Source organism: Polyodon spathula, chromosome 1, assembly GCF_017654505.1.
Source record: "Polyodon spathula isolate WHYD16114869_AA chromosome 1, ASM1765450v1, whole genome shotgun sequence".
In the NCBI taxonomy this organism is placed as follows: Eukaryota; Metazoa; Chordata; class Actinopteri; order Acipenseriformes; family Polyodontidae; genus Polyodon; species Polyodon spathula.
Window position 1 is genome coordinate 25,438,107 of NC_054534.1, and position 25,058 is coordinate 25,463,164.

Genomic DNA, 25,058 nt, shown 5'->3' on the forward strand with positions numbered 1-25,058 from the left:
AGTGATTTGACTTTACAAACCCAACACCATGTTTCTCACTTTGGCCGATGTCTTGAAGCATTTATGCATGAAGAGGATAAAGCTTTTCGTTTTTTTTTTTGTTTTTTTTTCTTTAACTCCTCCCAGGTTAAAACACCCTCTTTATAAATTGTTGAGCTCCAGCAGAGTCTGGTCCAGAGTCTGGTGCAAGCCCAGGTTCTCCTCCTTGGCATGGGCCAGTTTCTCTATTGGCGGGAAACAAAAAAAGAAGTGTATACAAGGTGAGCACTCAGACTTTAACAGGCATGTGCCTCAGATGTGGACTTCAGGTCCATAACATGGGAATTTAACTTGGAAACACCAAGCGTGGTTAGGTTGACATTATTCTAAAATAAACAAACAGGTTTGTGTCTCAGATTTTAATAAAATTTTCAGATTTTAACAAGACCAACTGCACTTGCAGAAGGAGAACTTAGTGGAGCCCCAGGTCCTCTAGCCACACCTGTTCATGCTGCTCTACAGCTAGCTAACAGGGCGGCAGGAGGCCCAAGTCTAATTGAGAGGTGTGCTTAATCTTGAAACATGTTACAAAGGCAGACATAATGGTGGGGTCTATTTAACTGATCCAATAAGGCAAAGTTTAAGAAAATCAAAACATTTAAACCTTGCACGTGGCTCAACCAGCACGTTTGCATGCATTTTAAATCTGATTCGTATTCTACATATTCAGTAAACTTATGTAGAACATAAAATCCACATAAGAATATTATGTACGTATTGCAAATATGAGAATATCACATTCATTCAAATCCAACAACAGAATGCCAGGGCTTGTTGGTTACTTGGCTTTCCTCATTCTTGGATTAAATACAGTACTCTATGAACCTCTGTGTACACTGAATCCTAAATCGCAACGCAGCACACTAGCGGAATTTAAAAAAAAAAAAAGGTACATAGCTGTTTTGGATTTCGTCCTTGCACACTAATCCTTGCTGAAGTTGCATGTAAGCAGGGCGATTCCAGGGGAATGGCATATTCCACATCATGTAAACACAATACATATATTCCACACACTGATATACATGGAATACCAAGTGTTTGTAAACGTACTGATTGAGTAGATATGTAAAGCACCAGGAAAGATGTTTCAAACGATTTAAACAATAGCAGTATTCAGATCCTCCACGGTTTAGATCAATTGAACAGACCACATCAGTGAAACATTACACTAGTAACCACATAATATGTGGTGTGTAGACTAATATTTTATTTTGTATGCAAGAAAGTTACTGCAGAGAGCAAACAGGGAAATAAAATGTGCTTTAAAGGGGTTCTGAAAAATATAGCGTTATACATCCCCATGCGTTGCTACAACTGTTTAAATAATGTACCTGAAATTTTTCTTTTCATTGTTAACATCTTGACAACTTCACCCTGATAACTTTAAAGTCTGTTTTAAACTGTTTTCAAAATGGCCTCTCTACTGTCCTGGGGTTTGAGATCTGTTTTCTAAAATCACTGCAGGGAAAGCGATTAAAAAAACACACAAGTGCTCTGGCTTGTCTGTTCTGTACCACATCATGGTTCGTTATTGCTGTTACCCGTTTGACAATGTGGGCAATAATCCTTATACCATCAGTGCACTAGAGCAGACATTTTGAATAAAGCTTTGAAACAGACTAGTCATAATTGTACAAAGTTGTCAGGATATTAACAATGAAAAGAAAAATTACAGATATGTTAGACAGTTGTAGCAACACACAAGGAAGTGCCACGCTATATTTTTTCAGAACCCCACTGAGAATGCTTTTTTAGAGGTTTGCTTGACTGCACAATAAATAAGTAATTTTAAACAATGGTTTACAAGAGACACCTTTTCCTAATAAAAGACCCATACTAAAAGCATTTCATACATCTGACAGTTTTTTAATTTAAACTAGCGACTACTGACACAGCTTTAACACGTGTTGCTTTTAACAGTGTTTGCATTTAAGTGCTCATAACTACCTGGAAACACAGTAAGCTTTGAAGTTACCCTCCTATGCACAAGTACATATACCTAAATCAGTAGTTTAATAGCAACAGTAATGATGACTGTATGTGTAGGGCATGAGCAATCAGTGTATTGATATTAATGTTATTTGTCATCAATTTAAATACTTTGTTAGATATGGTGCTTTTGCATGCACTTTCTGTTTTAAGGAGATTTTGACATGCAGTGCTTTGAACTAAGCAGTAAAATAGTTCATGCTTCTCAGGGGAGATTACATGAGGATGCAACTTATGTGAGACAAACTAGGTTAATTACCTCAAAAATAGCTCATATAGCTTGTACACACTAGGAACAAAACGCTTTTTTTTTTTATATATATATACACGGTCACATGCGAAAGGATAGGGACAATTCTATAAATGAGTTTGGTAAATATCATATGATGCAAATGGACAGAACTGCTTGGCTTCTAATCGTATGCTGTACTCATTTCCAACACAGTTTAGTGAATATATTTAACATTCAACATCAGCGAAACCTGTCGGTTGTTGTTATTTTTATTTTTTTTTATTGTATCACTGTTCTGTGTTTTTGCTTTACCTGCTTTCTAAGGCAATACAAAGAACATAGCAACAAGATGTTACACATTCCTTAATGGTTTTGAACCCTTTGTCCCATTTTAAATGGGCACAAAGAAGGATTTTTAATTAAGTTGCACTCTGCTGTAAATGACAGGATCTCTATTCCAGCATGAATCTTGCAGTTCTGGTGCGGCATATACGCCATGTTTGAAGGGAAAAAAAAGTTTTTTCAGCTTTGCTTGTCACAGGTTTGTACTATAAGTCACCAACCTAACAGAAGATTGTTATTGTTATACTCAGTAATGTTATAGTAAGTATTGACCGCATTCCCCATGTTAACTATCTCATATAAATGTTACTTACATTAGTGTGAGAGTGTTACTTAGCAGAAGTATTAGACTGAATTTATTGTTTGAGAAAGGAAACATTTAAATTAGTATTGGCCTTGTGGAAAAAAAGCCACCACAGGAAAAAGAGAGGACTAGAGAAATAGGTGCACCCTCTCATAGTACAAACATCAGGAAGTTACGCAAAACATAGGTGTTGAATTACTTATCACTGCAGAAACAGAACTGTCAGTTTCAAGGCCCCATGACAACACACAATAAAACGCAACCGGTCAACATTCAAACGTACATAAGAAAAAGGGTTCAAAAGCTTCATCCCTGTAGCAAGTACATTCTTATTTTTTTGTAATTCAGAGATGAGATAGTGAATGTTGCTACACAGGTAGGGCCTTCAGAGACTCAGCTGTTAAGGTCATTTAGCACGACCCGCAGCTCGTTACTGAGAACGCGGGTTTTCTCGACCTCCTTGTAGAAACGATCTGCAGCGACAGCAGCATCAGTGACAGCCGATGAGAAGAGACAGAAAGAGAGAGGGTGCGGTTAGTGCAAACAGAGATCATAGGACATTGACAAAGACATCTCTCCAGGTTATTGGGAGGAAGAAAGAAAATGAATGTCAGTAAGAAATGGTTATATGGAGCACAGGCAATCGGATTATGCTGTGCTGCTGATCAGAGATTTGCTCTTTTTTTTTTTTTTTTTTAAAGACACAAAATACCCATTACTGTCCTTCATTATTATTAAAAGTATTTACATACACTATGAACCCATTTTGTTATCTTCACTTCAATACACTCGTTGCAATAGTGATTTAATCAAACTACACTGAAACCTATTCTGGGATCAACTGCTATCCATTTGCTATATGACATTACCACAAGATAGGCATCTACTACCAATAAGTAGTATAGTTCAGCCTGCATCACAGCACAGTATGATCATCATTGGACAAGAAAGTTAAAAGGTTAACAAATGGATCACATCAGGGAAGAGAGTGTCATCTTCCACAGCAGGTAGACTTACCACTGCTTCCTGTAGATAGAGAACCTAACCTTAGCAAATCACTGGCATAAAGTGTGCAGCTTATAGAAGAATGAATGGCAGGCTGCACATCTGGCCATAGCAGAAAACAGTGCTGCTTTTCTAATTCACACCTCACTGTGCACTGGAGCATGCCATTCCAGCAGTAAATAACGTTTCTGTGCTTTACCAGCAATGCTGAAACACCCTCTTTTTTGCAGACAAGTTTTATAATAATAAATTATATGTTACAGCAGTGTGGCAGTATTGGTATATTTCCATATCACTAGCAGACAATACAGTAATTAAATACACACACACACACACACACACATATAAATACACACACACACACACACACATATATATACATATATATTATATATATATATATATATATATATATATACATATAATATATAAACAAACAAACTACAATGCATTCATGTAGCCCATATGAAAACTACTAATAATAATAGTACTACAGACCAGCACAGCCAAGTCAGGTGGTAAAAAATGAAAGGCGCTAAAAAATTTGAGCCAGTGAAGTGAAAAGCTAATGCGACCTACATTTGTTTTCAAATGGAATCAAACCGCAACAAAAGTACAGAAAGAGGATATGTGCATAAAACACATCCCTGAGGATCTGACCTCCAACCTGTAGGGGTTTCAACAACTAATGCAATGATCCCTGGCAGATGCTCAGCCCAGATCAAGAACTTGGCCCTGCCAGGATGCAAACCTGTGCTGCTCTGAAATAGTGGTATCTTTACCAGGAGAGCTTTGGAATTCAAAACCCTGGTATTAGAATGTGTTGGCAACTAGGAACACTGATCTAGTATTGAATGATTTTGCTTCATGAAAACAGTCAGAAAAGTGAATGGTGTTAACAGATGCTAATAAAAAAGAAGAGTAAAGAAAAACAGACAAAATATATCAAGTGGCAGATGTTTATTACAGAAGGAAAATGGAGGAAAAAAAACTTAAATTGTATTTAACTTTAGTGTAGAATTATACAAATGTCTAGAGATGAAGGAATAATGCAAGAAATACAGAGAAAATTTTTTTTAAGAGTTGTCATCATTCTATAGTCTAATCCACAGTAGCCTTATATTACACAATAAGAATCCTAATTATCCTGTCCCTTATGTCTGCAATTAAAAGGTGAATGACATTTTATAATACTCACAGGCCCAAAAAAAGAAACAAGTAGATGCAAATATTCTTTGTCTGAGAGACTAAATTCTGGTGTATAACAGACGACTTTCTGAAACACAATCTGTGGTCTCTGTGGGAGAAAGCTGCCTAAAACAAAACAGGATCCTCTCCACAAGCTTGCTCCGATTCAGATCAGCATGCTGGTGTAAGTGAGAAAACACAGGAAACCATTTCCCTGTGATTCCAGACTCAGCGACACATTTAAAGCCCACAAACTACATGATATTATTGCAGTGTAAAATACCCACAGGGGAGCCTATTCTTTATTGCTGAGAGACAAGGCAGGTCACCTAACAAAACTGTGGATCATCATTTAACAAGTGACAACCCTTAAAACCAAAACAGAACTTCGGTATAGTGACAGAAGGAAAGAACAGGAGAATGGGAGGAGACACTGCTAGGGGAGAGGAGTTCAGAGCAGGGAGTTCTGCGAGGGCTTCTCCCATACTATCAGAGATCTCTGTGCATTTGAGTTTCTGAGCAGAGAGTACACCTGTACAGAGGGGTTGGAGAGAGGCCGCGGAGGATCAGAAATAAGAGGCATGAGAGAAAAATACAAACAAAAGAAAGAAATTTAAAAGAAAGCATTTTAAAACCTCAACTTGGCACTAAACAAGCAGCAGTGGCTGATGACTGTGGGGTGAGGGTAAAAAGTATCACTGGGCTAAACATCCGATCCAAAAATGTTTTCCTTCACCAGAGATCCCCAAGTTGTGCATTCAGATAATACTATAAAATATTTTATAAAATGAGTGAAGAAAGTTACTTTATAGTGCTTGGATGTGTCCAGTTATTGATAAATAAATGTTTATAAAACTGCAGACCCCCCCAGGATGATATAAAGGCCATATGAAACGTGGAAAGGCTAGAAAAGTTGTAGAGAAGGTGAAGGGTTGCAGGTTTTAGAGGGCTGTCATGTCTGTCAAGGCAAGGTCCAGTTCCTCGCAGATGGCCTTGCCCTTCAGCTTCTGGGCGTACACTTCGTCTGCAGGATCAGAAGGCGAAGGGCAGCACAGGGGGTAGAGGTGGGAATGAAGAGATGCCACATAAAGCAAATAGTGGTGGAAGAAAACAGACAAGACAGACAGAGGTAGGGTGTAGAACAAAGGGATGTGTAAAAAGAAAAAATACTGGTGAAAACATTGAACAACAAAATAAAACTAAATCAAATGTTTGTTTTTTCCAGCTGTTAAAGAGATTTCTGATAAGCAGTCTTAACCAATTTGCTTAATAGAAAACAAGAGCTAAACTTTCTATTGCTAAACTTAAAACATTCTTACTTGGTTCACAGACTGATGTCGTGGCAAACACCACAAATACTGTAGTCCTTGTGCTAAAAATCAACAAAGTGATCTACTGAATAACTGCATGCTATCTTCTTGTATACAACTACAACAGCTCAGTAACCATTGCTGCTGTCAAATTTAGATTAATCTAGCTATTTTGATGATCTAACTATGTACTGAAGAGCTTGTGCACTAGGTCCAAACACAACAACGTTGACTTTCCAAGATTAAATAATCAAAGAAAGAAAGAGATTGTACAGCTTACCTGGTGTCACCAAGAGGGAGCCCAGTATATCAGATTATAAAAAAACACATGCCGTGTCACCAAACCACACACTCGCTCTGCAGAACGTTAGTATATTTCAAGCAATACAAGTTAGATAAGACATATAACCATGCTCTCTTTATAAGCCATATCACGTGGCACAAACACAGTAAATACTGTACATCATACACTTAACCGACTAGAATGAAAGCTCTACAAAAAACAGCCCATATGGCACTGTTTTAAAAACAACAGCTCTCTCTTATGTTCCCTGGAAAGGGTTAGGTGGAGTTACACCTCAATGCATGCAGAGTTGTACAAGCTTCAAACGATCTTTGTTTCCCCTCCATAACAATATAAGCTGGCCTCTCCCCTAAACCTATCATCTTCTTGTGGGAATGAAAAAGACTGAAGCAGATTTATTGTAGGACTCAGGACCCTTGCAAATCAGTAAACTATTGCAGAAAAGCAATTACCAGTTCTCCGAACCCTCTAGCTCAGCGGTCCTCAAAGTAATTTCGTCACGGGCATACATTGATCTTACTTGGCTGTTTGCGGGCACGCTGATTATTGCATAGGATCTTATCTTACACACTGCCTTCATATTTTTAATATTATATATATGTGTGTGTGTGAAGGCACTATTAAGGCCAAGTCTCAGGTAGTAATTGTGCGTGCTGCGCTTATTCTTTAAATCATTTACATAAAATAGACAATGCAAATATTTTAAATAGCTTGTTTGCACAGATAACCGTGAACAAACTAAAATAGAAGCGTAGATAGCGTCTCGCTTTGTTTCAATTTGACAAATTTGTCAACACTACTCTGTTTTAAAGATCGCTCATCTCCAGTACAATTATTCAGAGAAAGTGGATTCGTAACTAAATCGACTACGGTGTTTCCATTCTCTGGTGAAATAAAAAATATAGGAGATAGAAAATTAAATTCTACGTACTGAAATGTATTATTTTTCTCAATAACAGTTGGTGAAATTCAGTGCTTACCTGGCATATTAACACCCTGACTCTGCGCAAGAATGATTGGACAGCTGTCAGATTTTTCACTTTCCATTTGACTACTCACTCGCCTTCAACTTTCATGCAAATACCGTGAATGGCCACTGCTTGCTTATGATTGGACAGCTGCGTAAAACTTGGCAGATATTTGACTCAGGTATTCAAAGCAGGTATTTAATTGGTTGATCGTATCACAAGTCATTCAGGAAAAATAAAGAGAGTCACGTACGTACAAGCACTGCATAAGCGAGCAGTACTGTCAACAGACTGCTGTGGCGCATTCGTTGGAATACGTGTTTAAAGCTTTATTTTCCATGCTACGACCCGCCAGAAATGTGTTCACAACCCATAATTTAAGAACAGCTGCCGCGGGCACGATGGCCTGGCTTCGCAGGCACAAATTTGCCCATGGTCACGACTTTGAGGACCACTGCTCCAGCTGCACAGCAATTGTGAGGAAAGGACAAGAATATAAATATACCAAAGACCGCAAATCAGGGGTCTTTCCTTGAATTCCACGGCAGTGCAGGCGATAGTCCACTGATGTCATTCCCTGGTATTAAAAGGGCCCTGTATAGTTTTAGATTTGACATCTTTCAGAATCTTGTTACCTCAAAATACAAATATTGAATTAGCATCTGTATACAATGTTACCCGTAGAACACTATCTTTGTTTCTTTTGCTATGACTTCACATTTCTACAAGTAAAAACAAGGCAGTGCTACTTGGTTCACAAAGTGAGGCAGAGGCATAGCTGTTTTGGGGAGGGGGGGTTAACATTGAACATGATTATGAGAAACCCGAGCTTTATTCTGTATGCATGACATCAAACCACAACTAACTCAATAAGCTAATTTACATTAAAATTACATTTGCATAGCCTTGTGCATATTCACTTACTCAAAAGAACAGAATAATCCAACACCATTACGCTAGCAGTAGTATGATCTAAAAATGTCATTACTAAAACAGACTACCGTCACTTACCGAAACAAAATAAAAGTAGTCCTTAACACATTATTCTTGGAGCACTGCACGTGTTAAGGCTATCTGCACATTTACATACAGCACACAAGTCAAGGCAACCGACAGGTCAGTACAGCAAACACAGGCAATTCAAAAAAGACGGCTATATCCCAGCAGGTTAAAGAAGGGCACTGTTAAACAGGGTTGGAATGTAAGGCAAGCTGTGTAGAGTGCAATGGGTATGCGCCAGACACAAATACAAAACAAAAAAGACAGCTACAATAAACATACCTTCCAAGTCATCAATTGTCTTTTCAAGTTTTGCTACTGATTTTTCAGCAAACTCAGCACGGGTTTCAGCCTAAGGGGGGGAAAAAAAGGTTAGTTCACTGATACATACGAAAAAAATGGAAAAGAAATCCAGAAAACAGGTTTTTGTATGTGTGTCTAGAGAGCACAGTTATCCAACAATCCTCATGTTTAGCCCACTGAATAGGGTAAAAATGGAACACAAGAAAGGTGGGAAATCATGATGTACTGTAAGTCTATGCATTAGCCCTGCCTGATTTATAAAATCAGATCATTAGACAAAAAAAAAATAAGTCAATTGGTGCTTCTCATTTATTACAGGTGCTGTGTCACACTGTACAAAACCACATAGGTTAATACTCAAAATTCAATGGCAGCATCAACTAAAACATGGACAATCTACATACATTTTTTAATATGGTTATCAACTTTGTCCTTTCCCACAACTTGTTTAGGGTACATTTCTGAAATGGAACAAATTAATCTGATTTCCACCCGATTTGTAAAAAAACATGTTTGGTTGCTGTTGTCCTAATGAGTGCCTTTCGCTTGCCTTGCCAGCTTTAAAACAGAACAGCAAAGCCATGCTTTAATGTGTACTACTGTCAGAGACCCTAAATAACCCTGCAGAACTACAGCAACCGAAAGTATCACTAGCAATAAGCCAAAACAGGCAACACACTCTTCAAAAACAAGTAACACCTGCACAAGCCAATGACACGTTGGGCTTCTGCTGCTATGAATTTTAAAGAAATTTCCCCAAGATGAAAATACACATGCATTCACCTACCTCTTTAAGTTTTTCCGTTAGGACCCTAACTTCATCCTCATATTTATCTTCCTTTTGTGCATACTAATAAAAAAAAAAAACAAGGAACAATATTAAAACACTGAGTTTGTAACATATGTATAAAAAGAACAGGCCTAATTTTATCCTTCTTGCCTCTTGACTTTTGTCAGGATTGTTCTGGGAAACCATGGCCTTTGTGTGCTGCCAGAATGTGTAATTATCTTCATTTAAGCTGGAGGTCTTATATACAGCTAATCGGCCTTGGGACTACTCTCGTCAGTCCATTTAAATCAGATCCCCCTTTATTAGGACAAGGGTCAGTTTCCCAAAGCTACTGGCTAGAAAAATAAAGTGTGTGTGTGTGTATATATGTGTGTGTGTGTATGTGTACATAATGTATGTTTGAAAACAAACCTATATGAAAAAGGGATCTTCACGTTATTCTACCTACACACTCAACAGTCACCACTGTATTTGTTTACATAATAAAAACATGTATTTTGCTGAAGCAAAAAAAGCAGGACAGGAGGGAGTTCAACATTTTATAGATCTTAGAAAAGCGGGATGCTATTCCCCTGTGATTTTAATATTACTTAACATAAAACAGTTTGCTAATTCCCTGCCACTGCCTGGAATCCCAGGGTACTGTTTCCTAGCTGTGCAATGGATTACCAATGAAAGGTTGTGTCTTTTGGTTACACTGAAAAACAACCCCCATAAAACTGGCTCCAGTACAATTAGATTTTTGTGTTATTCATTCATAAAACATGCCTTTTATAGTCATCTGTGACTTTTTGATGCTGGAGCTAAATAGGTGTAATGAATAATACTTTTTAATAAACTTAGTTAAAAAAAAAAAAAAAAAAAAAATGTTTTTTTCCCCTGACATTGTAACTATACTCTGATCCAGTTACCGCCTGTAGAAGACAGTTCAGGTCCAAAAGAGCCACCCTCGGCAATAGAAAAGAGAGGACAATTACACCCTGTGTTTATTATTTTTGTCTCTTTTTGAGGAGAGGACCGACTGTCATTATGTAACTACTGTGCTATTGTCAGTTGTTACTAGTTAAGTCTTTGTTGTTACAGCCCAGTTCATACTGTCTCAATTTCAATGTTTCCATGACTACCCTAGGTGTGTCAGTCAGCCACTGCTAAATCATAATCCATATGAGCCAGACAGCAACAGTTTTTTTTTTTTTTTTTTTTTTTTTTTCCTCTGGCAATATTAGGGACCCAATTTAATAACATTTTGTTCCAGTGCATATTTTACATTCATTTTCTTTTTCCTAAAAGCAAAACTATGAATGAAACAAGTGTTTGGGTTTTATTTTTTTCTTTCAGAAAAAAGGGTGTCTAAAACACTGGAGCAAAAGCTTAGTAAATCAGCCACTAAATATCCATTACACAGCATCTCCCTACCTTCTCAGACTGGGCCTCCAGAGACTTCAAGTTGTTGGCGACATTTTTCAACTCTTCCTCAAGATCAGCAGATTTACTGTACAACAGCAAGAGAGGTGGAAAACAGGGAAGGAAGAGAGGACTTGAGAAGATGGAGAAGCAGCAGAGGACGCATGAAGAAACCCATAGCAACACTGGAGTGGAAAATTCCAGTGAAGATGGTCAGCAAGAACAACCGACATTCCGCCTGAATGTCGTTATACATGCCTTTTTGAAATTGGAACCTTACCTGGTCTCAACATTTGCAAATGATTGAAAGAACCTTTGAAGGTTTTTTCTTTTCTTTTTTTTTTTAATGCCTGGACAAAGCAGAGGAACCTTGGTAGAAAATTTTAATTTTCATTCAAAAATGGGCACTAAAAGTAAAGTGAACATAAACTCCAGTACAATTTAAAAAGCACCATTTGCTAAAATCCTAATTAAGCAACTTTAAAAAACAATTTACTGATTACTGTTTTATGTAACAATATCATTTAAAAAGAAACTTATTTTAGTTCTAGGTTATACATTAATAATAGATGTTGTCAAAAACTTAAAACTATATAAAAGGTTTGGTCTAATAGATTCACCTAATTCCTATTATTCAATTTGAATTAGGAATATCCAATTCACTACACCATGTCACAGTTTACTGCTTTAAAAACATTTTTCCACCAGGGGTACCTCAGCTTTTGCCCTCAATTAATTTGCTATGGGCCTCTATTGCATTGAACCCACGTCTCAACAATGCTTCAGCAAGCAAGCAAGCAAGCAGTTGCAGGAAAAAACTGAAGAGCTGCAGGAGCCAGAGGAAATTAGTTTGTTTCTGACACAGGAAACCAAGGGCATGAAGGGAAGAGGAAGCAGGAAACTAGCTGGAGGAAAGGAACCGTTAGAGGTTGTTGAGGTGTTTTGCTTATATTTGGGCAGTACCTCTTCCTCTGTGGACATCAGGGATTTCAAATTCTGGTCCATTATTCTAAGCTCTTCTTCCAGCTGCCTTAGTCGACTGGGTTAGTCCACAGCAAAGGGGGGGCAGCAACAAACGCAATTCCCAGGGGGTGCATTGAGGCATGCATTACAAAGGGAAGAGAACAAAACCAAGTGCCCTGCTGCCGTTAGTGTATCCAACATCTCTTGTTTCACTTGTTGGCTTTATTTAGGGACACAAGAACTGGAACAACCACAGGCACCCTACATTAAAGAGTAGACCAGTCCAGAGAAAAACACCTGTTCATTTTAATAAACTAGTACAGGACAACTGATTAACGTAAGGTGTCTGAAGTTTTTCTTTATGCCATAAAATATAAACACACAAATAAATTACAGACTGCTTTGTGAATAGGCCTGCATGTTTTTTTAGATTTTTTTTTTTTTTAGTTTCTATACAAACCAGTTCAAGTCTTTGCTTTAAAGAACACTTGAATAATGACATATAAATGACTGTAACACTTATTTAACTTTGTATATAAAACTTATGCAATACCATATTTTTAATCCAGTTATAAAAAAGAAATCCAGCACTGCATATAGTACTAAAGGGTAAATAGGAGATCTTGCACCTAACCTGAAGGGTGCTTAGATGAATCTCTTACACGCATGTCCCACAGTCAGAGCTCCTGTTACATGCTGGAGTATTCACTTTCCTACTGTTGCTTATCTCATTGTGAACCTTGGACTCATTTTAGGGTTGACCACTGGTTAATATTTAAATAAAAACAGGTGCATTATGGCAATATTCCAGTCTAAGCACTAAACATACAATATATCACATCTATAAATGTAGTTATCTCCATTCTAATTGCATGCAAAACAAACTGCTGAGTGCCGTCAGCTTTTTCAACTCAATGAAAATCCTCTTGACAACCCAGCCAAAGTCTGCAACACCAGCCATCACATAATACAAAAAACCCAGCAAAAGACATATATAATGTGTATTCGGTGACCTGCCAAAATGAAGTTTGGACCACGCTTTAACATTTCTTATGGACTACTGTACACTACATAATCATAGAAACTATTTTCACTTTGTAACTTAGCTGGGTTTTACGTTGGGATTATGGTAGATCCAAAATTTCAAAATCGGATAGTAATATTTGCATCACATGCAGCACACAACTGAAATACAGAATGTATGCTTTTCAAGCAAGAGGAAGTTGCACGTCATATATCCCATCATAAGTACCGGTACTCAGCAATGTCAGTGAGATCTATAAAGGGTCTGCAGTGTGTATTACAGTAATTAAACATTACTTGGGACCACAAAGTGGAAAAGCATCAGGTTTCAATTAGGCCAGTTAGTGAGTCAGCCCTGATTACTGTCAAAAGGATGGATGTTGCTTATGATGTTGAGGCTCTATCTTCATTGAAAGATGCCACACATAGTTTACATTTATAAACAGCTAAACAATATATCTAAATATTGTTGCTCTGCTGCTACAGGGCCATTACATAAAAATATAATGTTGATAAATCTGTGTGTTGATAAGTCACAACACACACATGCACGCACACAAAGTAAAATATTCTTACTGGTTCTCTAAAATAACCATTCTCTTTTGAGATGCTAACATGCTTCTAGTTTTTTTTTTTTTTTTTTTTAAACTTACACTTCCCCAACTTCTGCACGCTCTTCAGATCTCTCCAGCTCACCCTCCAGGATGACGAGCTTACGAGCCACCTACAAAAAAAAAAAAAATGCAAACCAGCAGTGGCTGAGGTTGTTTCTGGACAGATGACTGGTACAACAACCATTTCAAATTATATATATATATATATATATATATATATATATATATATATATATATATATATATATATATATATATATATGCACACACACAATATTAATAAAGGGTACATAAACGTGTAACCAAGGTGCTATTTTCCTTCTCATTAACATTAGCTATATCCCGTTTTGTCAGTTGAAAACATTTTGGATTATATTTTAGATTTTGGAAAATGCAGATATCTTAAAAGAATCACTACACATAAGAAGCTGCAGCAAACCCTTCTTAGTACCTCATGACTTCACATGCTGAATTATTTGAAAGGACCAAGATTTAAGCTAAAACACAACATGTGTGAACACCTGATTCAGCACAAGTACCAAACACTGCTTTGTAACCATTAGGGGTCTACAGCATGAGCCTTGGTTTCAGACTTCACCATTTTACTATTCCCGCTATATTAAAAAAAGTGTGGACAGACAGTAAAGAAACTGCTAGCAGACTTGGAATGCTAATTTTACCTGGAAGCACGTGCTCTGTGGAGCACAGCATTTCACAGGGATCAGTAACGCAAGCATGGCAAACAGCCTTTATATGTTAGCTGCCTGAGCTATGATGGGAGGAGACTCAGTGAACGTAGTTGCTGACTACAGAGGGTAGCAACTCCTCAGACTAACAAATTAATATTAAGGCAAGACAAAATAAGACCATATTTTTGTACAGTACATTTTTGTACCCAAGACTGTAGTCAACACACACCCCATAAGTTAGTATTAAAGTATGTTCTGTATTTATTGGACGTACTCGTGACTTCAAGGTAATGTTGCATTTTAAATATAGTTTACACACAGTGTTTAAATTGGAGAGAAAATTAAATCAATGACCCAAAAACCTTATCTGGAGTGCCATATGCCAGGTATTATTGAAAAACTACTTTGCACTTTGGTGTCTGAAACACAGTTATGCCCAACGCAGTGTTCCCAGGACTGAGGTCATTAATCAGGTAAAAGAAGAATCAGATCCTTTACCTCCTCGTATTTTCGGTCAGCCTCCTCAGCAATGTGTTTGGCTTCTTTCAGCTGCAAATCCTGCATCTCCATTTTCTCCTCATCCTTAGATGCTCTGTTCTCAATAACCTTCATACCTCTGAAAAACAGTAATAATAATAATAATAATAATAATAATAAATCACTCAGAAATGTTATTGTGTACTGGGTTTTATACAAACTCATTATTATTATGATATTTAGTAAGTGATGGGTTTGTCTGGAATATTTTATAAAAGGTACTGTATCATTTCATGGAGTGGCTGGCATCAAATAAACTCAATGGGTTCACACAGCCCTGACAGACAGATGCATAAATAATATTTAGCAGTGAGTGTATTCAAATTAAACAGTACAAAGTAAACTGACAGCTACAGGCAATTAGTTATTGATCTGTCTGATCAAACTGACATGACCTCTAAGAGATTGTTTCACAATTGCAGCTTCATGCAGAGTGTACCGTACATACAATTATTTTTTTTTTTTACATCTTAGTTAGCATTGGTAATGTCATTTAACTGTATCGTGTGTCGATACAGGGGTCACTGTATCGATAATCGTATCACGGTTCACCGTGTGAATCGGCACACACCTAGCAGGTACTGCAATCCCTTTCAAAATAAAACGCATTGCATTTGTCGTCCACAAAGTATTTAAAACATGCAGCTGTCCTTTTTTTGAAAACCAAGCATTCAGATCTTCAGGGGAAGAGCTTGTCAAAAAGAATCCTGAAAAAAAATCCTCAAAAAAAATGTGTTTTACGTGGTGTTTTTGGTGAAATCGGGGCAGTTACCCTATTTTGCTTCACAACTGAATACATTTTACTTTTTAAGTGCACAATACATACAGTATAAACAGAAATAATGGAAAAACACCACAGTGTTACATTTAAAGTTTAAATGTTCTCCCTTGTTCTTGTGTATTCTGCTTCCATCAAGAGATAATAAGGATTTAATGATGAAAATCTATTAGACCTGTGTTCTCTGTAGGTCATATTGCCTTATTTTACCAATACAGACAAACAAGTAATCTTTAAGACTATAAATTCAGAGACACTGGCTAGTTTTCCCAACAAAGGTTCATTAATCAATGTCTAAACATGGTGTAAGCAATAAGCCTCGACACCTTTGCTTTAAAAGTTAGATCCTTTGGCAAACCAGATCGCGATCCAGACTTAAATTCATATAGACCAAGTCATCCAATTAGATCAAAGTAACTCACTCAGAAACCAGAACAAGCATGATAAGCATTAACACCTTCAAGGAAGTGTGAACGTTGATGTAACCTAGCCAATCGGAAACTTGCTCTAGCTCCTTTGTTCTAAAATCCTATAAAATAAGAAGTTTTAGAGAAAAAAATGCTTGTTCAAAAACACCTACAAGCATGTTCTTGTTGCACCGCTATTATAGCCACAAATGGCTTCCAAGTTATTAGTGCTCTACCATGTTCTTCAAATTGCTCCTCAGAGGAGCCCAGTTGTGATGCATTGAGAAGTTCTAGGAAGAATTAAGGTACTTCTAGTACAGTTTGATTTGCCCCTAGGAACCTATGAAAGAGATCCTATTGTGGCAACTTGTGGTATGCATTGTGAAGTCGTTTTACAGAATGCCTTTGTAATATCTTAGAATTTACTTTGTTGCATAAGTGGAGAATATCACTACTGTTTAAACAAACTGAATAGTCTCGTTTGGAAGCTTACTTATATACATCAACCTCAGGCCCAAACTTGAAATCAAGGGGGAACTAACAGCCTACTATTTGACACCGCATGTAAATTTAATGTTATTTTCAGAGGATAACATCACAGAGGATTTATATACTCAATACAAACTGTCAAATCCCTTAATAATTAGAATATATATAAATCTCCATATACACCCAAGACTCCCACATCCCTCACCTCTCGCTCTCATCTGCTGCCTTCTCAGCCTCCTCGAGTTTTAGGAGGGCGGTGGCGAGACGCTCCTGAGCGCGGTCCAGCTCCTCCTCCACCAGCTGGATTCGACGGTTCAGAGAGGCCACCTCTGACTCTGCCTGCAGAGAGACAGACAGCCAGACAAGCACTCAGCACTGAGCATGGGACACGTGTGTGCAGGCAAGACTTTCTAACAATGAATAATGCAAGTTTACATTACAGCAAAGTTAGGCATTAGGAAAGCAAGATTTACTTGTGTTGAACAAAGCAGTTCTCTTAAGAGATCTCCAGAAACGCTATAAACCTTAAAACACTTGGGATCATTTTTTGCAATGATGTGACGAGAACATCTCTATGGAATTCATGTTAACAGCTAGGATTGTCACTTAATGTTTTTTGCTGATTTACACAGGACTTTAAAACCCCTCTCTGTAGTCTGTAGCTGCTTTATATTCTGATGCTATTTTGTCACATTCACCAGGAATATCACTTCCCTGGCAAAGGGCATTTGTATTACCCTAAAAAGATGACAGTAAAATGAAGTCAAGTAGGTTTAGGTTTCAGCCAGTGCTTTCATCATGGTAGTGCACAAAACAAACATGAAGTGTTTTGTTTTATCAAAAACCCTATGCAGGATTTAATGATGTCGTCTATTAGACCTGTGTCCCCTGTAGGTCATATTGACAGAGCCATCAATAATTACTTGAAGATAAATAGTAAAAAAAAACTGAAGTTTAACGTCAAGTTGCAATGACGATACTTTCTAAAACTCACAAAAGCAAGAAAATTTTTTTTCCCCCCTACATTCTTGATAAAAGAAAGTGGACTAATTTTCCAGGGCAGATAAACAACACACTAGTCCATTAGTTGACTTTGGTTAAACTTCAATTTTTGACTCAAGGTTAAGGAATTTACACAACATTTTCCATAAGGGAACATAACTCTAAGCTTGACATTTGATGCATTTTTTTTTTTTTTTTTTTTTTTTTTTTTAAATCCTAGTCTGATCGGTATGTTTGTTTGGGCCCCTTTCTCAGTCACCTTCACTCTCACGCAAACAAAAAAGAATCACCTCTGACCGACTCCACATACATTGCACCTGCAGTAGTGATGCGATTAACTATCACAGGTAAAAGGTTTCTGTTTAAAAATGACTTGCATGTCCTGGCTGTTATCTTTACAGTATATAAAACATTTGACATTTTCTGAGGTTTTGTCAATCCATGTCATTGTAAAGGAATTGTTGCTGCAGCCCAGCTGGTAAAGTGCAGTGTCATTTATTCCACCCAGTAAACGTAGGTAATGAGAAACTCAGACAATCTGGGCTTTGAGGGAGCGAAGAAGAGGAATTTGTTCTCTTGTGTAATGAAATGCTGTTAGGCTAACGGAATGCAATATTCTGGGTTGCTGCTCTGAAAGAGGCCTTCTTCAAATATCCCAGTTTACCGTATTCGCCACACTCTTAAAACTGGTACTCTACTGCATCTGTTTTCCATTTTCATTTTCACCTCGGTATGTGTGCCCTGGCACAGGGAAGTGACAGATACAGTACGGAATCGCATTGGCCAACAGACATTCTGTAATGTCTCTGGACTGAATTGATCCGATACTTCAGAAACTCAACTGCAAAAAGCAATACCATAACCCTTCATCACCAGAAGCCAAAAGTAATATTTGGTACCCAAAAAATACATCCCATCCATAAAAAGGATAACACACTGAATACTACATAAGCGAAAACTACTGTAATAACATCAACTTACTAGAGGAAACTATCAAACATAGCAAACTATATCCCTTTGAAGATTAATGGCTTTAGAGTTCATGCAGTACATTAAATACAGTTACTGTAACCTATGTGGAAATTATAACACCTGGAAAAGCAGTGTGAAAGATGTATTACCATCGTGTGCATTTCAAGTCTGAAGATTGCCAATTATTATTTATTTTTTTATTTAAGTTAGTTAAGGTACTATAGTTGTGGTCACTTAAGTTCAATTTTTAAAAAGGGCAATGATGAATTATTTTTGATTTTTTAAAATTTACAAAACCCCAGAGCTCTCAAACACAATGTGATACAAGGTCAGCTTCCTTCTCGGCTCTCAAACATTCCAAATTTAGAACAGGCCTGTTCAAATAAACACACTTTCATGTTAACAGGACTATCAGCTACAAGAACAACAACCCAAAACCCAGAGCTAATGTTGCTGGAAACTGGAACAAAGTTAGGAGCAAAGGAAGTGAATGCATGGGGCTTCAAAATCAGCCAAAGGTCACTGCCAGTGCCAACCCATGCTATCTGTTCCACATTAACCTCCTGACTACAATGTCATTTCTTAAGGGTCCCAGGATTCCTTCATTCTATCAACTACTGTACAGGCAGAACCATCCTGTTTGCTGCGGTTTTAAGCCATTTACAGTAAACTGCATCTCACTATACAGAACCTGGCAACTTAACAAAAGTGAAGTACTCTGTGTTCTTAAAGTCCACATAAGTTTCAGTTGTCATGCTGAGGGGATTAAGTTATGGCTTAATGAAATTCATAACCATGGAAAAATAGGTCAACAACAATACAGCTAGTTCCAGTTATTTTACATGCACAGAAACTGGATTCAGCTTTAAATTGTTCCCTTTTCTAACCTCTGACAATCTTTGAAATCCCGACCAATTTTGTCATGGCCCTTGGTATCACCCTTCACATCACTATTATCATGCATAAAGCAATGGCTCCAATCAGAAATGTCACAGTGCAGTATGTGTCTCTTATATGCAGAACTTCTAGTAGTTGTACTGTTATTCACAATAACGTCACTCATAATTCATTAAACTGTCTTCATTGCATTATTCTTTTGTTCACATTAGCTTTTGCAAACAATGAAAAATTATGAATCACAGTACTGGCATTGAATCTCCTGCAGTAAGTTTAAAACTGTCATTTTCATGGTATTCGTTTTCATAACATAAAACCAGTGTATATGTTATCTTTCTCTCCCACTGCCCATAATTCCTACACAATCTATAGAAAGCTGCCTCAGCACAAACTTTTACTCCAGACCCAATTACACATTGAAAATCATTGGCATAGACTCAAAACAGACTTCCTCTAACAAGTATTGTTATTTTTGTGTGCTGGAAGAAAAGACAACAGCGCAACTGTCATAATCAAGACCAGAGAATGCAGACCATCATTGTGTTTGCAGTGTCTGTGGCTATGCAACCCCTTTCTTAATGTGCAAATATTTTATACTAATCATTCTTACAACTAATTGATATACTGAGCTCTGGCAGCCAAAGAGGCCCAAAATGGGGTTATCAGCTGGACACCAGTGAATAGGTACTGTACAGCCAGTGCAGAAAGGAAGATGATCCCTGCATCGCAAAGCTACTCTGCACACAAAACATCCTACTGAAGTCAATTAGTATGGAGTATACACATCACGTTGCTAATGTCGAAGTAATATTACCTTGTTGTTTTCGTGGTACAGCAAGTATTGTAAAGTCATTCCAGTGTTAGAACCAGTGACATATGGTAGGGATGGGACGGTATAAAATTTGCACGGTATGATAACCGTTAAATACCATGGTAACCTTAATATCATGGTATACAGTACATCATGCAAGTTATCAAATAAAGGCTCAAAAGAAAAAAGACTAATGTAAATCACTTAAATTACTGTAATTCACAAAAATAAAACCAACAAAACACACTTCCTTTCATTAAATGATTTAAACATTTGGCATTTAGAATTCTACTATGCCAAATAACTTGGTACGTTTCTTTTTTATAAAGACAAGCAGAATAATAAAAATTAAAAAAAAAACTAAATTTGTACACGCTCAATGTTATACTGCAACAGTATTAAGATCTATTATTTGCTCAAAATGACGTGGTGCTGTAGTTTGTTAAAACATTTTAACGTATACAATTAAATAAATAAATAAATATTCTGTTTAGCTGATGGCAAATAGAATTGGGAAATGATCGGCCTTTTGCTTAAAACACGAACATAGACCACAGGTTATTATTTAAGAGCAGATATTAGTCATTTATTTTTTTAAACTGGATAAATAAAATATGTATAGCAAAAAAAAAAAAATTATTTTAATACTAAAACGTGTTATTGGATTTACATTTACGACATTCCACAAGTAAACCAGCAAGATAAATCGCTATTTAGCAAAACCCACATTATACACATTAAACAGCAATAACTTAATAAAATGTTTGATTTTACTTACATATTGGTAATCATTTTTTATAGATGAAGTCTTTGAAAATGTCTTCAAAGTTTCGATATCCATTCCGATTTCCCTTGACTCTGATTTATTGCAAATAAAGCAATTTTTGGTTATTTAATGATTAGTACTTATATCCAAAAGCACACTGATGCCGAGATCCCATACCGTACAATGGATGGACAAATATGATTGATTGACAGTTAGACTGCCGAGGTAAAGCAGTTGCCTGCTTATTTCCTGTCTATTTGATCACTGCATCCCCATTCCTCTGGGACTTGTTAGGGAACTATGGAATGCCAATTCTGGCACAAAAACACATTCCGGATCCCTGCTCATGTATCGCAGTGTTCCTACCTCACGGTTCCCCAGGGACTATCCAGCACTTCTTTAGCACTGTGTGTACAAGCTGTATGCGAGCAGTCTCACCGTACGTTTGAGAGCTGCACAACTCTACAGTTTCAACAGGTAAATGATCTCTGAGCCCAGAACTTCAACAGCCTTGCATGTTTAGGTTCTGAGGTTTTTTTTGGGGGGTTGTTTTTTTGTTAATTTCCATTGTAGTAAACATCGGCCTATCAGCTATCTACTACAGTACATGCAGATTAAAAACAATACACAATGATCATCAACAGACAACAAAATCCATTATCCTCAACTCAACCCCAAAATACTCAACTACAAAACGTTTCACCTTTGGCAACAGTAAAGGGGCATGGCTCTGCTAGTGTATTCAAGTCACTAACTTTGTACTATACATATGATCAAACTAGCTCTCCAAAATAAAGCTGTGTACGCATTATGACAGCAAGAACACAAAGCGTTATGAAACCAAAAAAAAAAAAAAAAAGTCACTTACTCCAATATGGCAGACATCTGCCGTCATAAAGGAAAGGGAAACACAGTGTACCATCACTGCAATATTTAATAAAACAACAAAGTCGCCCCATGTAATGAATGGCTTGGAATATCCACAACCCTATAAGACCTGCTGACCTGCAGTAGTAGTACAGCTCTCTTGCACTGTAGAAATAGTGCTTTCAGGAAACAACTTCTCTGCTAGAAAAGAACATCTGCATGAGCCCGAACTCCCACGGCTGTCCTCAGCTCTAGTGGCGGTTTGGAAATACTGAAGCTAAATGCACAGGCTCAGGGGGCAATGAGCCGGTTAAACACTGCTGGAGCTGAGTGGGAGCAGGGATATGTACTGAGGCTGGAGGCCAGGAAAGTAAATAAATGATAGCGAGGTGGGACAGCTTCTCCACTGCCTGAATAACAACCTTTCATTCCAATTTTTCAGAAATATATTTATCCAATACAACATTTGGCAGAGCTTTTAAGAGTGATGAGTTTATTCTAGAATTATAAATTATATGTCACAGACGGCTAGGATATGATGTAGTTGTTTAAGAAGTGAAAACTACAAAATGGGTCAAAAGGGAGGGGGGTGGGGTCTCTGATGAAAGAGACTTTCACAGATCAAACAGGTAAGGATGCTCACTGGCAGGCACTGTAAATACCTTATGAATCCAAGCACTGTAATCAGTGCAAACAACTTGAGGTTATGGTTTTGCACAGATGTTATTAGGCTTGACAGAGCATTTAAGTACACCACCCAAACATTGTAAATGAGTCATTTCAGAATTTGTGAAAGGTGAAAGGTATAAGAAAACACTTTCACATGTGCAAATGTTAGTTTTTTTTGTTTGTTTTTGTTTTTTTTTTAAATCAATACATTTTATTTTACAGGTGTTCTCTTCCTTCCTAAAATCTGCTCATCACGTTCAGTTGCACAGCACAATTTACTTCTAGAAACGTTTAACACAGTTTCGTTTTTTTGTTGTTTTTTAAATTTAACAAAAAACTATTTAAAACTATTAATAAAATGGTTCATAAAATTACACACGATACCCAACCACAGCACAGGAGTGAGTTCAGGAAATAAAAAGCACAGTTCTGAAAGCCATATAAAGGCCTGTGATGAAGATAATCCTAGCTGTGCAATAAAGCCCTCAGCAGAGACAGACAGCTCCTAATGAGCACAGAATAAGATGCTGATCTTTAAAGTGTAACAGAACCAGGTACAATGCTTATAAGAAGCACATTACTTTACCTTTTCTGTATCCCGTGTTGCAGCAGTTTTTGTTCAACTGATCCCCGACTGCTTTAATATTTTTTTTATTCACACAGCATAGTTAAAATCAACTAGGTAATTACTTTTCAACTTTTACTCAGGAACACTTGCATGGAGAAATATATATTTCTTCTGAACAAAGCAGTGTATGCATTTCATGCTCCTTCCAAGCAACAATTCTTGTTTTCTCACTGAAAGGAGTGCTGTACTGGCAGTACAGAAAACCAGCATTGTTGCAGGAGGGAGTGTGATCTGGATACACTACGATCCAAAGACAAGTTTCTATTTCTGCAGCTCATTTCAGAGAAAAGGTTTGCTTCTCTATTTCTGCAACACCAAGTCTACAGTCCAACAGTTATACCAAGTAACTGATGTTCTCTGATAACACCCTGGGATTACCAGTAATCTACTTTGCTAAAAGTGGACTGTGACAACATGTCCATAGCTTAAGTTTCAAAGTAACCCTGAAGATTCTGATAAATATGGTGACATTTACCAGAAACTTACTTTAACCCCTCCCCCCTCCCACACAAAAAATAAAAATAGAAATAGAAATGTAATTCCTGGCGTAAAATTGAACTTCCAGCACAGAATTTTACTTCCAGCAGACCCTTTCAGAACAATGCGCTCCTTTTATTTTTTATTTTTTTTGTTGTTGTTATGCAGCTGCAGTTTTTAGTTGTCACCACCCTTTTTCAGGACTCTGGTTGCTATGACTCTGTGTAGACTGGCTACCTGTACCTCTTTGTGCTTCTCAGCCAGCCACCCCACCCCCCACAAAATGCAAATGTCTTAATTAATCAGACAATTCTACTGAAGATAAAAAAAAAAAAACAGGTCAACAGTAGACACTGACACAGAAGCAGGTCATTATTACCAGACCCCACAGAGAAGTACTGAGAAACTGAAAGTTTAAAGCTAAATCCAGGAACCTTATGCCCAAGGCCATAGTTTTAAGGTAAACTAGAGTTCCATGCATCTAATGTATGAAACTAATGTTAAACATTAACATACAGTAATGCATAACTAAGTGAAACATGTACCGTGTACCTCCCCCCTCTTAATACTGTAGTCAGGAGCCAGGGTTAAGAGTATGTAGATTACAATAGCAGGTCTATATACAGTCTATAGACACCGCATTTCTGTAAGGATCACAGTTACAAATCAAAGGGCAGCAGCTACACCAGCCACCAAGGCAGTAGCCCCTTGTTTTAATTATATTAATATAACAATTGGTCTTCAATAAGCCATACATGTGAACATTGCTAAGACTGTGGTGATTTCAGCAGGAGATGGTTTATATATATTGCGCATTAATTCATGTCGGCAGCTACGTTTATAAAATATCTACTGTAAGAAACTTCCCATTCTAACTCCATGCTTTGCTTGTCTGCTGAAATGTCATGATCTACATTTTATAATTATTTTATTGCTAACAGTTCATTATAATTACACGGTAATTTAGCATCGCTTAATATTATTGCACACGTTCAGTATCATAATGCGAACGTGTCTAACTTTAATATTTTCTCATTCAATTGTCTGGCCAACACCCACCCTCCATTTTGAAGAAATCGATCCTGTTCCAGATCCAGGTCGTCGTTTATTTTTCACATGAAAAATTTGAAAGCGTTGGAAAACAACGCATAACAGGACAAATAGTGTCACTAGATCCCACATCATGAACTTTTCACTTTAAGTTTATTGTAATAGCACCGACAGACTGCATCAAACATTTATACTTCCAATGTATAATTTTAACTTTACTAAACGTTTGAGAATATATGTAA

The 25,058-nt window shown here is 37.2% G+C and overlaps 1 protein-coding gene across 8 annotated transcripts in view; it reads right to left on the minus strand.

Moving 5' to 3' along the window:
* The window catches only part of LOC121316022 (tropomyosin alpha-1 chain-like), a 37,972-nt gene continuing 12,914 nt past the window's right edge, over positions 1–25,058 (minus strand). For 2 of the 8 annotated variants that reach the window (XM_041250735.1, XM_041250768.1), the window contains 7 exons: positions 16,883–17,016; positions 14,965–15,082; positions 13,817–13,887; positions 12,141–12,216; positions 9,771–9,833; positions 8,963–9,032; positions 1–224 (listed from right to left, as the gene is read on the minus strand). In XM_041250735.1, the coding sequence (XP_041106669.1) occupies positions 142–224; positions 8,963–9,032; positions 9,771–9,833; positions 12,141–12,216; positions 13,817–13,887; positions 14,965–15,082; positions 16,883–17,016 (615 nt within the window). In that variant the 3' untranslated portion in view covers positions 1–141. Of the gene's footprint in view, positions 225–4,856; positions 6,124–8,962; positions 9,033–9,770; positions 9,834–11,189; positions 11,266–12,140; positions 12,217–13,816; positions 13,888–14,964; positions 15,083–16,882; positions 17,017–25,058 lie in introns of those variants that run through there. The other 6 variants (XM_041250717.1, XM_041250750.1, XM_041250726.1 and 3 more) reach the window with 3 other exon arrangements.